The 15740-nt window shown below is 43.3% G+C and overlaps 1 protein-coding gene across 1 annotated transcript in view; it reads left to right on the forward strand.

Annotated features, from left to right (window-relative positions):
• Positions 1–3883: 3883 nt before the first annotated feature.
• Positions 3884–15740, forward strand: part of LOC134343104 (protein LEG1 homolog) — a 33081-nt gene continuing 21224 nt past the window's right edge. Inside the window, exons 1-2 of the mRNA XM_063041991.1 lie at positions 3884–4211; positions 6612–6698. Of these exons, the coding sequence (XP_062898061.1) occupies positions 3884–4211; positions 6612–6698 (415 nt within the window). The remainder of the gene's footprint in view (positions 4212–6611; positions 6699–15740) is intronic.

A 15740-nucleotide genomic window follows, 5' to 3' on the forward strand; every position in this document is an offset into this window, starting at 1 on the left:
CAGATCAAGTACAGCCTCTCCTGTTGTAGGCTTATCTACATATTGTGTCAAGAAACCTTCCTGAACACACCTAACAAACTCCACCCTATGTGAACCCCTCACTCCAGGGAGATGCCAATCAATATTTGGGAAATTAAAATCTCCCACCACAACAACCCCGTTATTATTACTCCTTTGCAGAATCTGTCTCCCTATCTGCTCCTCAATGTCCCTGTTACTATTGGGTGGTCTATAAAAAACACCCAGTAGAGTTATTGACCCCTTCCAATTCCTACTTTCCACCCGCAGAGACTCCGTAGTCAACCCCTCCATGACTTCCTCCTTTTCTGCAGCTGTGACACTATCTCTGACCAACAGTGCCACGTCCCCACCTCTTCTGCCTCCATCCCTGTCCTTTCTGAAACATCTAAAGCCTGGCACTTGAAGTAGCCATTCCTGCCCCTGCACCATCCAAGTGTTATTAAGCAGAACAAATAAAGTGAGTTGCCCAAAACAATGTTGTGATGTACTTCATGAGGTGCTGTTAGAGTAGCCTGGATAAGAAGTTTTTGAATCAACACACACAAAATGCTGGAGGAACTTAGCAGACCAGGCAACATCTTTGGAGATGAATAAACAGTTGACATTTTAGGCTGACACTATTCCTCAGGACTGGAAAGGAAGAGGGGAAGATGCCAGAATAAAAAGGTGGGGGGGAGGGGAAGGAAGATATCTTGAAGGTGACAGGTGAATCCAGGTGGATGGGAAAGATAAAGGGCTGGAGAGGAAGGAATTTGATAGAAGAGAGTTGACCATTGGAGAAAGGAAGGAGGAAGGGACCCAAAGGACCCAGGAGGAGGTGGTAGGCAGGTGAAAAGAAGCAAGAGGCCAGAGTAGGGAGTAGAAGACAAGGGGAGGGGGAAGGGTTTTTTTACAGGAAGGGAAATTGATATTAACTTCTGTGTAGCTGGGAGATGACACACAATTCAGCTACTCTTGTTGGTCAGAATGGAGGTTTTGGATGACAGGTAGTGTTACTCAATATTTAAGTAATACATGAGTAATCTTGTATATGCAGTATATTGGTTGATAAAGCATTAATGTTCATTTAAATAATTCATTACAAGTTATATGTATAAATACGTGAATTCAAAGTCCAAAATTTATTATCGGTGTACATACATGTCACCACATACAACCCTGAGATTATTTTTTCTGCAGGCATACTTAGCAAATCTATAGAATAGCAACTGTAAACAGGATCAATGGACAACAAACTGTGTGAATGCAGATATAAATAAATAGCAATAAATAATGAGTATGAAATTACAAGGTAACTAGTCCTTAAAGTGAGACCATCGGCTGTGGGAACACCAGATTTGCATGATACAGAATATATTTGTTGTAAGGTTCTAATGAAAGATCAACCTGAGATGTTGAGGTGAGGCTGACTGTCTCATCACTAACTGTATGTTGCCTGAACATTTCCATAATTTTCTGTTTTTAATTTCAGATTTCCATTTTCCTCTGGATTCACAGAAGGAATGATGGAAGCAGAGAAATGGATAACTAATGGAAATGAAAATGCGTTTGAAGCTCTTGAGTAGAGTGTAGAATTAAGACTGATTGGAGACATTTCTCAATAAGTTAGAATGGGCATGATGATAACTTTTTGTGCTATATTAATCTAAGACTATCTAAGCAAAACTAATTTATAGATGCATGCCAAGCAAAACTAATTCATAATTTAAACTAATTTATGGGATTTCATTTATGAGTTAATTAAAACAAACATGTTAAAGGTTATGAATTTGTATTTGTTGGGAATTGAAGTGCTAAGTTCAGTTAACATTCATTGATCCATAAATTTAAAATGTAGAGGTAGATTTTTAATTTGCAGAACGTATCTGTCAAAGACTATAAACTCAATATTGAGTATAGGTTGGGAACATAGCAGCTGCTTAATTTCACTGACCTTAATCTGTACCTGCCTGTTACAGAAAAGGAAGATAAAGTTAACCAACAGTTGGATCAGAGCAGGAGAGATGAAGGTCATTTATAGGGAAATAAAAAGAACATCATGAAGTAGAAAAGGCTACAATGTGGAAAGAAAAAAAGGATATTTGCAAGGTCAGGAATGCATTATTTTTGTTATTTTTTATATTGTTTTATACTCCTCCACTTTATGGGGAATTTGGTAGCATCTTTTTCAAAAATAAGTTCATATTTTTTGAACTGGACACAGTTTACGAACCTGTACATCTGGGAGATCGGGGCCGAGGGGTGAGATGCGGACACCCAAGAAATCAATGACATATAATCAGGGATATGGAGATCATTCAGCTGTCCATTTGGCCGGGACCCAGCGGAGGCTAGCAGCCAGTGTGACAGCCAACCAATCAGAACAACAAGTCAGACCAATAGAAATGTGAGCACTCGGCACATGCACTAATGATGTCATCTCGACTTGTGATGTAACATTTACAGCCTAACCTCCAGGCTCAGAGAGCAACCCTACAAACAAGCAGCCAACCCAGCTGCCAATCTCTTTCATTTCAAATAAGTTTCTAAAATAATTTCAGAAGTCACTAGATGTACCCTTTAGAAGACAGACAATTTTAGAGGTATCTGGAGGCACACTATAAATAACGAGCATGAAATAACAAGGTAAAGAGTTCCTAAAGTGAGAGCATCGGTTATAGGAACACCAGATGGTTGAGGGGGGCACCCCTTCTGTTCAAGAGCCTGTTGGTTGAGCGGGTAGCAACTGTTCTTGAACCGACTGGTGCGAGTCCTGAGGCTCTTGTACCTTCTACCTGATGGCAGCAGCGAGAAATGTGCACAGCCTGGGTGGTGGGAATCTCCGATGATAGATGCTGCTTTTCTACGGCAACATTTCATGTAGATGTGCTCAATGGTTTGGAGGGCTTTACCCGTAATGTACCAGGCCGAATCCACTACCTTTTGTAGGATTTTCTGTCCAAAGGCGTTGGTGTTTCCATACCTGGCCGTAATGCAGCCAATCAATATAAGCTGCATTCACAGGAAAAGCAGAAATGAAACACAATTTTTACAAGAAAGAACACAATTAGAAAAAAAATAAGTCAATTTTAGTGCAAAGCGGTCATAGTGTTGCTAAACTCTAGTGGTTAGAATTGTGCTGTTTGGTTCAAGAAATGAACAGATGAAGGGAAACAGCTTTTCTTGAACCTGGTGGTTTGGGATCTCAGTCTTCTGCACTTCCTGCCTGATTATAGCTACAAGAAGATAGCTTGGCTCAGATGGTAGGGATCTTTGATGATGCATATTGTCTGCTTGAGACCACCTCTAGATACTACTGATGGTGGGGGGGGGGGAGGATGTGCCTTTGATGTATTGAACTGATTTCGTTGCTTTCAGCAGCTTCTTACGTTCTTGTTTATTTAAATTACAGCATCAAACCATGAGGCAACCAATCAGAATAGTTTCAACACTGCATCTGCAAAAGTTTGTTGAAGAGTTCAGTGATTAGTCAAACCTCCTTAGCATCCTAAGAAAGTAAAGATACTGGTGCACATTCCTTATGGCCCAGGAAGGTCATTCAATATGTTGAAGCTTAGGAATTTAAAGCTACTGACTCTTTCTACAGCCAATCCCCCAATGTAAACTGGTGCATGTTTACTCTCCTTCAGATGGATTTCCTAGTTTTGCACTGACCTTACAAAGTCTGTTTAGGACGATGTCATAGGTTGATTTGTTGATTATTAAGCTCTCAGATGAGTTAGGCTGAAACCTTTTCCCATTGCTGGGAAATGAAACACTTGTGAACTAGCTTGGTTTTCTGATAACTCGATGTCCACGTCAGCAGAGGAGACCTTGGAGCATACATAAACGGATTTCAGACCACTGTGCGAAGACACCTAAAATGGCTCGATTTACTTTAGCTTGTGAAACCTTTGCCTTTGTGCTTCTTACTTCACTACTGACAAATAATCTTGCTGCGCATAGACAGGAGAGAGACCGAGGAAATAGTAATTACCCACCACTTTGGGACGATGTCCCTGATTCACTGGCTGGTTTCGTCAGCATCCGTAACAAAACTGTGGTCAATCCTTGGAATTACCTCGAACGAATGGGGATGTATAAAATACTACTGAGTGTCACCGCTAAGTACATGAGTAATTTTGGACCCAGCAACACTGGAAATGTGTTATGGGGGCTGCCTCTGCAACATGGCTGGCAGTTCATTACAGGTATGAGATTAATTACATGTGCACTTGTGCCAAATTCATGTTTTATTGTAATTTCTCTAATTGTGTAAAACAACAGATTGCTAAATATTTTCAATCAACTCCATGAAAATTTATTTCATTTCCTGTAATATGCAGCACTTTTGTTAAACTAAGCCAATTAATCCTAGCACAGCTACAGGGACAGAGCAGTAACATTAAAGTGCCAGTAAAGTAAGAATTTCTATTGTAAAGCATGACAAATTGAAATGTCACTGTACATAGATGTTGGATGAAAATATGCTTAGAGTTCTTCACATAGTCAAAAGGGATCATCACAGGGAGGAGGAAAATACACAGGGAGTTCCTGTACACTTTGTAACGAAAGATTACAAGGTAGAATTTAAAATGCTGGAGGAACTTGGCAGGTCAGGTAGCATCCATGGAGAGGAATGAACAGTCCTTCATCAGGACTGGACAGGAAGAGGGAACAAGCCAGAATAAGAAAGGGGGGGGTGGGGGGGAGAGGAGAACAAGCTGGCAGGTGATAGGTGAAACCAGGTGAGGAGGGAAGGAGAAATCTCTTTTTTTTGTGTGATTGGATGGTTGGATAGAGAAAAAGGGCTTGATGAAGTGGTCCCCTAATCAATGTTGGGTCTCATCGATGTAGATGGAGGCTGCACCGAGAGCTCCGGAGGTGTTAGTGGACCCTGACAGACTTGCAGTTGCATTGCCTCAACTGGAAGGACTGCTTGAAGCCCCGAATGACGGTGAGGGACGAGGTGTAGGGGCAAGTAGGGCACTTGTCTCACTTGCAGGGATAAGTGCCAGGAGGAAGATCAGTGGGGAGTCTTGATGCATGAACAAAGTCACCAAGGAGAATACTGATGGATGTGAAGCATTCTCTTATTCAACAAAATGAGATACAGCAGGAATCATATGAAGACTTTTCCAGAAGAAGGAGGTTTGCTTGACCCAACATTGCATGATATTTTATATGCTAAATATCGAAGGACAATTCAGGCTAAAGATCAAAGAGCAATTCCATATTTACAATACTCCCTTAGAAATACAATGTTGGAAAGTGTATGGTCATGCACTTTGGTGGAAGAAATAAATGTCAGACTATTATTTAGATGTGGGGAGAATTCAAAATGCAGAGGTGCAAAAGGACTTGGGAGTCCTTGTGCAAGATACCTTAAAGGTTAACCTCCAGGTTGAATTGGTTGTGAAGAAGACGAATGCAATGTTTGCTTTCATTTCTTAAGGTATAGAATATAAGAGCAGGGATGTGATGTTGAGGCTCTATAAGGTACTAGTGAGACCAAACTTGGAGTATTGAGTGCAGTTGTGGGCTCCTTATTTTAGAAAGGATATACTAATATTGGAGAGGGTTCAGAGAAGATTCACGAGAATGATTTCGGGAAAGAAAGGGTTACCTTATGAGGAATGTCTGTCAGCTCTTGGGCTGTATTCCCTGGAGTTCAGGAGAATGAGGGGGAGATCTCATAGCAACATTCCGAATGTTGAAAGGCCCGAACAGATTACATATGGCAAAGTTATTTCCCATGGTAGGGGATTCTAGGACAAGAGGGCACGACTTCAGGATTGAAGGACGTCCTTTTAGAACTGAGATGCGGAGAAATTACTGTAGTCAGAGGGAGGTGAATCTGTGGAATTTGTTGCCACTTGCAGCTGTGGAGGCCAAGTTATTGGGTGTATTTAAGGCAGAGATAGATAGGTTCTTGATTAGCCAGGGCATCAAAGGGCATTGGGTGAAGGTAGGGGAGTGGGGATGACTGGAAGAATTGGATCAGCCCATGATTGAATGGTGGAGCAGACTTGATGGGCCGAATGGCCTACTTCTGCTCCTATGTCTTACGGTCTTACGGTCTAAGTACATACCACCCTCACACCCCTCTCTTTGCATCCACATGAGAGACACCCAAATAATGAATTTAATCAGCATTGTCTGGTCTTCCAATTAACTGCGCTGTCTTTCAATTAACTGTGGTTCATGGTTCTTAGGAACCTATTATTTAGGACTGCATTTTAGATTTAATTTACAGTTCATATTCGCATCTGAAGACTGGTGGCTGAAGTCAGTTGCTGAAGTTATTTGCTACATGTGCTAACCCCTCTAACAGGGAGGACCATAGCCAGTGGCCTACATGAGTTTATCCATGCTCTGATTTAGCACCTCCTTGGGTACTACTAATCAGAATTACGAGGTAGAGTTTATCTGGCCACCTTTCCGAACCTTTTGCACAGGGCTCTGGGCAAGGAAGCAGTTTAGTTATTTAAATCCAAGTCTCAAAAATGCATTTGCTTTATTGTGATAATCTTCAATGAACAAATCATTTGTATGACTGTTCAGTTATTTTAAAGCTTATTTACTGTTGGATATCTGTCATATTATACTAGGTAGGTTAGCAGACCCATCCAACGTCTCATCCTGCGGCCAAAAGTTTGGTGACTCACTGTGCATCTCTACAAGAAGTTGGTGGTCTTGTAAGTAACATATTTTTGTCGACTGCTTTGGCAAATGTGCATGGAAGGATCAAATATCCTATGATGCTTATACAGTCATTGGATGATCTCATATGAAAACATGATGATTCTGGGTCGCTGCATTGCAAGGATTAATTCAAAATGTGCGACATGATTCTGTGACTCTTAGACAATATGTCACTTTTAAACTGTGCAGAGTTGTTGATTCAGGATAATTCTGATTGGTCCAATATTTGTTGGATAGACTCCCAAACAGTTTGGATCCACTGAAACCCAAAGACGTGCTGAGGCAAAGCGTGGAATTGTCAGTGTACAGGTGAAAATTAATACTGCGTTATTGTGCTCCCGAAGGGCAGCACATACTCTATAATGATTAAAACCAAGTCAATGTCATGGCATTAACCTCAGCCCCAGATGTTGAATTCAGGCACGATGATAACACATAAACATGAGAAAGTCAGCAAGGGCTGGAACTCCACAGCAACACACACAAAATGCTGGAGTCAGGCAGCATCTACGGAAATGAATAAGCATTCAATGTTTTCAGGCCGAGACCTTCTTCAGGACTGGAGATGAATGAAAAGGTAAGGGGAGGGGAAGGGGGATAGCTAGAAGGTGATAGGTGAAGCCAGGTGGGTGAGAAAGATAATGGGCTGGAGAGGAAGGAGTCTGATAGAGGAGAGTGGACCGTATGAGAACGATAACACAACCTGCTGTCTCAGTATTCAAATGTGGTGAGGGCCTCCGTCGGTCAAAGTTGACCATGGATATTGTATCCCAGCTGTCTAGATACACAAGCCTGGGCAGCACGATATGGAGAGCAAACTGTCGCCCATGTAGCAAGCTCCCCCTCTCCAATCATCCGATGAACCCAAAGGAACGGCAGAGACCGATACAGTTTGGTACCAGAAGCATCGCAGGAGTTGCCGGTCAACATTGAACTCAATGTAGGGCTGCCTTAGGGACTCCAGCTCCAGATTTTTCCGTCGGGGTTTCCTCCCGAAGCCTTCCCCATGAGAAAGTATAGCCACAATGCAGTGGAGCTTTGAGAGCAGAGTTTTCCTTCTCCTAGATTAGCTGTCAACCATGGCTAACGAGCCCCAGCTGCCCGAAGCGACTGGTTTTAAGGTGACAGTAACCGGCCTTTGCCCCTTCTCCTGTCAGTAGAAATGGTTCCTCCAGGCTTAGTAGAGGCTATTTGAGGTGCATGCCATTCGGAGCATTTAATAGGTAGAGGGAGCTTGTCCCCATTACCACTCTCTGGTTATAACAACCTTAAGGAACTATATTCTCAGTAATCTTTGGATATCTATGCTGAATGAGAGAGTCATCCCAGACATCTCACCTCTCCCAGAAGTTCCAGGAGTCTCCCACATATTAATAGTGGCTCCCTGATGCCCGCAAACTATATACAATATCACGGAAATCAATTTTTTGTGAGCGAGGGAGCGAGAGAGATAGAACGCGCACGGGCGAGAGAGGGAGAGCTTGCAAGAGAGAAAGCAAGCGAGACAGCACGCGAGAGAGAGGGCGCCATGGCAGAGTGTTCCAAAAAAAAGAAAATATAAAACATACATCACCCCAGACTACCGTAAAGTGTACCCCTGCCTAATAGTGGTCAAAAATAATGACAGTGTTGCTCACTGCACTGTTTGCAACAGTGACTTTTCTATTGCCCTTGGTGGGTTAAGACTGTAAAAGACATGTTGAGGTGAGTTTAACAGGTGTCATTTGTTCATTAGCATAGCTAACTTTATTTAAATTAGCTGGCTAGCTGCTAAGGAGCTACTCTATTGCAGACATCCCACCTCTCCCAGAAGTTCCAGGAGTCTCCCGCAAATGGATGGTGCTCCCTCCCTGAAATGAGTTTTTGCAGGGTGGGATGTCTGTCATCCCACAGCTCAAGGTTATACTTTCAGCCTATGCTTGAATCTTGCATCACTATCATCCACTGATAGAAACAAACTGTTGGGCAGAGTGGAAAGGATTTACTCTGGGCATTCTCAATAAGGTTATTGGAATGCCAGGAAGTTTCATGGCATAAGTTCAAAGGTAAGGAGACCTCCTGGTGAACAGGTACCTCCTACTACCTTTGTTCGGTTGACGGATCAGCCATGTTGAGCATCACTCGGAAGAAGCATTAATGTCAGCAAAGCCACAGAATGTGCCCAGTGTGGTTTCAGTAGCATCATTAGTGGGCAGACTGCCCAAGTCCTAAAGGATGCAGCTCACAGTTTGGGTCTGTGGCTGGTCAGTGAGGAAACCACTGATCCTGCGAGTCCTTTTCTTGACCAACACACCAGATCTAATTGCTGTCCACAACTCCATTGTTAGGAATGGTTCCTATACAGACTATATTCATACAAAGGGGAATTGTCAATTGTGTTGGATGACGTAACTACTTTGGTGAGTGAGATGGATTGTGGGTTGTCAGGAGCAGGGGATTTGTATTTTAACACAATCTGTAATCTTGTGGCATTTCCCTCACTAGTCAAGTCAAAGACCAACACTGGCTAAATTATGAATGTAATAAAAATGGCCAGGACCAATGGCAACGCAGTTAAGTTTGTGGTGGGGACCTTTTTGAAGCTCCGATTGGAGGACAATGGGTGTGTTAAATGTCAGAAGCAGCATCCTATAGACCGGGCACAAGAGATCTTGCACACAAAATGCTGGAGGAACTCAGCAGGTCAGGCAGCAGCTATGGTGAGGAATAAACAGTCGATGTTTTGGGCAAAGACCTTTCATCAGGTCTATAGACTGGAAGTGTGCAAGCAAATGACCGGATCAAAACTCTGCATATCTTCCACATCCACTTGTAAATGAGAGTGGATAATTAAACTAATTACCTACTAATCAAGCACGGTTACATTAACACCCTCAGTGGAGCCCAGCCCATTATAACTGCATGCAACCATTTTCAGACAGAAGTGCTAAATACAGTTGGCCCTCCTTATCCGTGAGGGATTGATTCCGAGACCCCCCGCAGATACCAAAAAATGCGGATGCTCAAGTCCCTTATTTAACCAGTCTCATTGCGGGTGGACTTTAGGACCCAGGGCAGCACAGGCCCCATTGCCTGCAGTGTTTCTGTTCCGTTGACTTATAATACCTAATACAATGTAAATGCTGTGTAAGTAGTTGTTATACTGTATTGTTTAGGGAATAATGACAAAAAAAAAGTCTGTACATGTTCATTACAGACACAACCATCGTAGCTCTTCTGGGAACGCTGACGCTGCCTCGGCATTAGCCGATGCCGATTCTCCCATGATCTTTAAATTCTTGAGGCTGTAGCGCTTTACATAGCCAGCCAGCCATCCCTAGCACTAACACTTCCACGAATCAGTTTGTTTCTGCTTTATTGTATGAGAGCACTTTAAGCTTCCTCTTAGCCTTTGAGGAATTGCTTTGACCACTTAATTGCTTTTTAGGAGCCATTTTTCCACAGAAGCAAAGTAGTGAATGAACAAGACATGAGATGAACAATGCCCAAACAACGAGTGCTGGAGAGAGAACTTCCGGGTTTTTCCGATTCGCGGATGGTTGAATTCGTGCATGCGGAACTCGCGGATAAGGAGGGCCGACTCTACATGCAAAAAGGTTCAAGTTAATTACTTGTAATTAGAGTGTACACAACGTGTGAAATTATATAACCGACTCCACTTGAAATTTAACACCTTTCTGCCTGCCACCTTCCTCGCCATTAGCACCCTGCAGGTTACCGTTGATCGGAAACTGAACCGGTTACTCACACAGATACATAGGCTTCAGAGGTGGTTGAAATGCACCTTGCTCCACATACAATCCAGTTACCACCCACTGCACTGCAGTGAATACCCACTTAGTGGCCACAGTTGTAAATACTTCCCACTGTGCGATTTCACATTAAGAGGGGACAGCTGGAGACTGAAAACTGGAATGTATGATCTTATAGCAGATATGGAGTTGGCACCTACATGATATAGACTATAAAAGGATTGAAGCAACATTAGGCACTGGCTCAATGTGAGCAGCCTCTCCACCAGGAACACCAACTCCGATGTCATCTCGATGTCTAACTCACATCTCCAAAAAACAGATCCTTTACTCCCACTTGAAGGAGGGCCAGCGAGCCCGTGCTGGGGAAAGGAAACACTTCAAAGATAACAACAAAAGGAGAGACTGAGCAAACAAAAGACCCAGCCACTTACCACAGCCACCTCTTACTCTTGCCCACGCTGCACCAGGATAGGTGAATCCTGGATCAGCCTCTACAGACACCTGAGGACCCATCAATTGACAATCTCTTAGGAGAACATCATACTTGACGCGAGAGACTGCACTATGGTACTACTTTATTAATTACATGCTTGGCTGCTGGAGCAGGCGTAGAGGTGATTCGAAGTGGCAGAACTGAAGCGAGGCAGAGTCAAAGTGGCAGAACTCAGGCCCATGAGTGAGGAACAAGCAGAGTTTTGGCCGAATTGAACACGGGGCCAAATTGAGAAAGTCGGGTATGGGCCGAATAGAGTCAGCGAGCTCCAGGCCCGAAAGCATAGCTAAGTGGAAGGGCCCAGGTCCGAGAGTGAGGATCGACCCACTGTTAGGCCGATTTAGCACCGGGGCAGATTGAAAAGGTCAGGCTGTCAGGGCTGGAGGCGAGTGGCAGGCCGGAGTTCAGCCCACTGCTCCACAAGATTTACTCATCTCCACGCCAAACTGAGGCTGCAGCCTGCAAGTAAATGGCTCCTGGATTGGCTACAACGATGACTAGTTTTGTGGCAGTGGACTCACTTTTGAAAATTTCAATTCTGAATGCTATTTGCTTCCTTCTATTGTCTGTATGATGTTTTCTGCACATTGGGTGTACGATGGTCTTTTTTAAATGAGTTTTATCGGATCTCTTTGTTTTCTGGCTGCCTGTAAGGAGATGAATCCGTCCAATCTCAAAGCTCCTTGCTGCTTCACTTGGCAACAGGCTGAACTGTTTATTCTACACTTCCCTCCGTAGATCTGGTTTCAGGAGGTCTATGGGATATCTCAGATTCCTGCTCATGATTTGTCATCGCATGAACAAAGTTCCAATATACGAACAAAAAGGAAGTCAACCAGCTTGTGCTGTAAATGTAACCCTCAGGCTCGGCCGGCTCGTGTTCATCTAGGGGAAAACCACCTCTGGCCCCACTAAACTGAGAAATCACGTTTGTGTGGATGCTGTGTAATGTACCGCCCAGTTACAAACCCACAATGCAAAATATCAGACGGTACACCATATGCAATTAAATGATTGAACTTTATGAATCTTAATCTGAATATAGGGTTAGTAATGAAAATAAAAAAGGGCTAATTTCAAGGAAAAGTCAAAAGTGCATGTTGGAGCTCACTCAGTCGCCATTCTTCCACCATCGATCAAATCCAAGCGTCGCCAACCTTCAGATCCTCAGATCCCAGTCCACTCCGTCCGGTGGTCTACAGCTGTCTCCACACGTGTCTTCCCTCTTCAACTCTCCTCAAGCAAAGACCGCAAAAAGTCTCCTTCCAGATTCACAAGACAGAGCAACAGTCTCTGGCTAACATGCAGACCACAGTCCTGTTATCTCCAGCCATAACCCAAACATTGCTGCTACCCTATCGTAATTGACCCTACTGTTACCTCAGCAGTGAAACATTACCGAGAAGCCGTTTCATTAGTGGTGAATCCTTACAGCGCGTTACATAAAAAAATGTCCTACTTATCCATCTTTTTAATGGACTTCTTGAATGTTTGCATAAATCTTTCAGCTAAATTGAGTGAACTTGGCCTTTTCGCCTTAGAGTGACGGAGGATGAGAGGTGACCTGATAGAGGTGTATAAGATGATGAGAGGCATTGATCGTGTGGATAGTCAGAGGCTTTTTCCTAGGGCTGACATGGTTGCCACAAGAGGGCACAGGTTTAAGGTGCTGGGGAGTAGATACAGAGGAGATGTCAGGGCTAAGTTTTTTACTCAAAGAGTGGTGAGTGCGTGGAATGGGCTGCCGGCAACGGTGGTGGAGGCGGATACGATAGGGTCTTTTGAGAGACTTTTGGATAGGTACATGGAGCTTAGAAAAATATAGAGCTTTGGGTAACACACACAGAAAATGCTGGTGAATGCAGCAGGCCAGGCAGCATCTATAGGAAGAGGTACAGTCGACGTTTTGGGCCGGAACCCTTCGTCAAGACTAACTGAAAGAAGAGATAGTAAGAGATTTGAAAGTAGGAGGGGGAGATCTGAAATAATAGGAGAAGACAGGAGGGGGTGGATCCAAGAGCTGGAAAGTTGATTGGCAAAAGGGACCAGACTGGAGAAGGGAGAGGATCATGGGACGGGAAGCCTGGGGAAAGAGAGAAGCGGGGAGGGGAGCCCGGAGGGTGGACAGCAGGCAAGGAGTTATAGTGAGAGGGACAGAGGGAGAAAAAAGAGAGAGAGAAAAAAAGGCCAAAAAAATATATTAAATAAATAAATAAGGGATGGGGTATGAAGGGGAGGAGGGGCGCAGACTGGGAGATCGTTTCGCTGAACACCTAAGCTCTGTCCGCCAGAGAAAGCAAGATCTCCCAGTGGCCACACATTTTAATTCCACATCCCATTCCCATTCTGATATGTCTATCCACGGCCTCCTCTACTGTCAAGATGAAGCCACACTCAGGTTGGAGGAACAACACCTTATATTCCGTCTGGGTAGCCTCCAACCTGATGGCATGAATATTGACTTCTCTAACTTCAGTTATTGCTCCTCCTCTCCTTCACACCCCATCCCTTATTTATTTATTTAATATTTTTTTTAATTCCCCCCCCTTTTTTTCTCTCTCTCTTTTTTCTCCCTCTGTCCCTGTCACTATAACTCCTTGTCTGCTGTCCACCCTCTGGGCTCCCCTCCCCCCTTCTCTTTCTCCCCAGGCTTCCCATCCCATGATCCTCTCCCTTCTCCAGCCTTGTATCCCTTTTGCCAATCAACTTTCCAGCTCTTAGATCCATCCCTTCCCCCTCCTGTCTTCTCCTATCATTTCGGATCTCCCCCTCCCCCTCCTACTTTCAAATCTCTTACCATCTCTTCTTTCAGTTAGTCCTGACGAAGGGTTCTGGCCCAAAACGTCGACTGAACTTCTTCCTATAGGTGCTGCCTGGCCTGCTGCGTTTCACCAGCATTTTTTGTGTGTACTTTTGCTTGAATGTCCAGCATCTGCAGATTTCCTCGTGTTTGCGGGCTCTGGGTAAGCCTAGTAATTTCTAAGGTAGGGACATGTTCGGCACAACTTTGTGGGCCGAAGGGCCTGTATTGTACTGTAGGTTTTCTGTGTTTCTGTTTCTAACCCATTCGTTGCTGGGTGGTGAGGAGCTGACTTGAAATGCCTGGTGCCATTTTTCTTCATGAACAGTCGGAATTCTTCTGATGTGTATTGTGGCCCATTTACACTCACAATTTGTTCTGGTAAGCAGTTTCTGGCGAAGATGGTCCTCAGAGCAGAGATAGTCTTTGCTGAAGTAGTTGACTTCATTGATATAACCTCCGGCTACTTTGAATGAGCATCCACAGGACTCAGAAACATTCATGAATGGCCCAGCAAAGCAAGCAAGCAAATTCATTTGTATAGCACTTTCCAAACACAAGGCAGTTCCAAGTGCTTTACATACAACAAGATATAAAAAATCAAATATCAAATTTCTGAATATATAAGAGAATAAAATCACACAAAAATAGATATGACAACGAGAACTTACAGAGCAAGGAGATTCAAATTAAAAGCTACAGCAAAAAGAAAAGATTCAAGCCTCGATTTAAAAGAGCTTAAAGTTGGGGCAGACTTCAGATCCTCTGGAAGGTTATTCCAGATATGTGGAGCATAGTAACTAAATGCTGCTTCACCATGTTTAGTTTTGACCCTGGGGACGGTAAGCAGACCCACCCCAGACGACCTGAGAACTCAGGAAGGTTCATAATGCAGCAGGAGATCGGAAATGTATTTAGGCCTTAGACTATTCAGTGCTTTATAAACCAGTAGTAATATTTTAAAGTCAATCCTCTGATGGACAGGAAGCCAGTGTAGTGACCTGAGAACTGGAGTGATGTGTTCTACTTTCTTGATCTTAGTCAGGACTCTAGCAGCAGTATTCTGAATGAGCTGCAGCTGTCTGAAGGATTTATTTTACAGAGACCTCCGAAAACACCATTACAGTAGGCTAGCCTACTAAAACTAAATGCATGGACAGGTGTTTCTAGATCTTGCTGAGACGTAAGCCCTTTAACTCTCACTGTATATTTAAGATGGTTGTAGGCTGACTTTGTAATTGTCTTAATGTGGCAGTTAAAATTTAAGAAGACAATCACAACACCAAGATTTCTGGCTTGGTTTGTGGTTTGTAAAGACAGGGATTCTAAGTGAGCACTGGGCTTTTAATCATTCTCTTCTGGCACTAAAAACAATTATTTCAGTTTTCTCTGTGTTTAACCGGAGGAAATTTTGGCTCATCCAATCAGAGGTTTCTTCAATACAGTTTTTTAGTGATTGTGTGGTACCATAGTTACTTGACGACACTGTTATATAAATCTGAGTTAAGATAAGATATTTTGTTGCTTACCATGATTTGAGCTAGAGGGAGCATGTATGTGTTAAACAAAGAGGTACTACTATGGACCCCCGAGGCACTCCGCATCTCATTTTTGTTCGGACAGATATGCAGCTACCAATAATACAAAATAGCCTCCGTCCTGTAAATATGATTTAAACCATTTTAGGACAAAACCAGAAAGTCCCACCCGGTTTTCCAGTCTGTCCGGTAATATGCCATGGTCAACTGTGTCAAAAACAGCTCTGAGAACCAGCAGAAACAAAAGTGAAATTTTACCATCATCATGGTTTAAGTGGATGTCATCTAAAACCTCGACCAGAACAGTCTCAGTGTTATGGTGCTGTCAAAGTCCCGACTGGAAAACGACCATTTGCTTGGTGCCAAAAATTTGATAAGTTGCTTGTAAACAACATTTTCAATGATTTTACTTAAACATGGTAAGTTTGATATAGGCCTGTAGTTAATAA

The sequence above is a fragment of the Mobula hypostoma genome, chromosome 2, assembly GCF_963921235.1.
Source record: "Mobula hypostoma chromosome 2, sMobHyp1.1, whole genome shotgun sequence".
In the NCBI taxonomy this organism is placed as follows: domain Eukaryota; kingdom Metazoa; phylum Chordata; class Chondrichthyes; order Myliobatiformes; family Myliobatidae; genus Mobula; species Mobula hypostoma.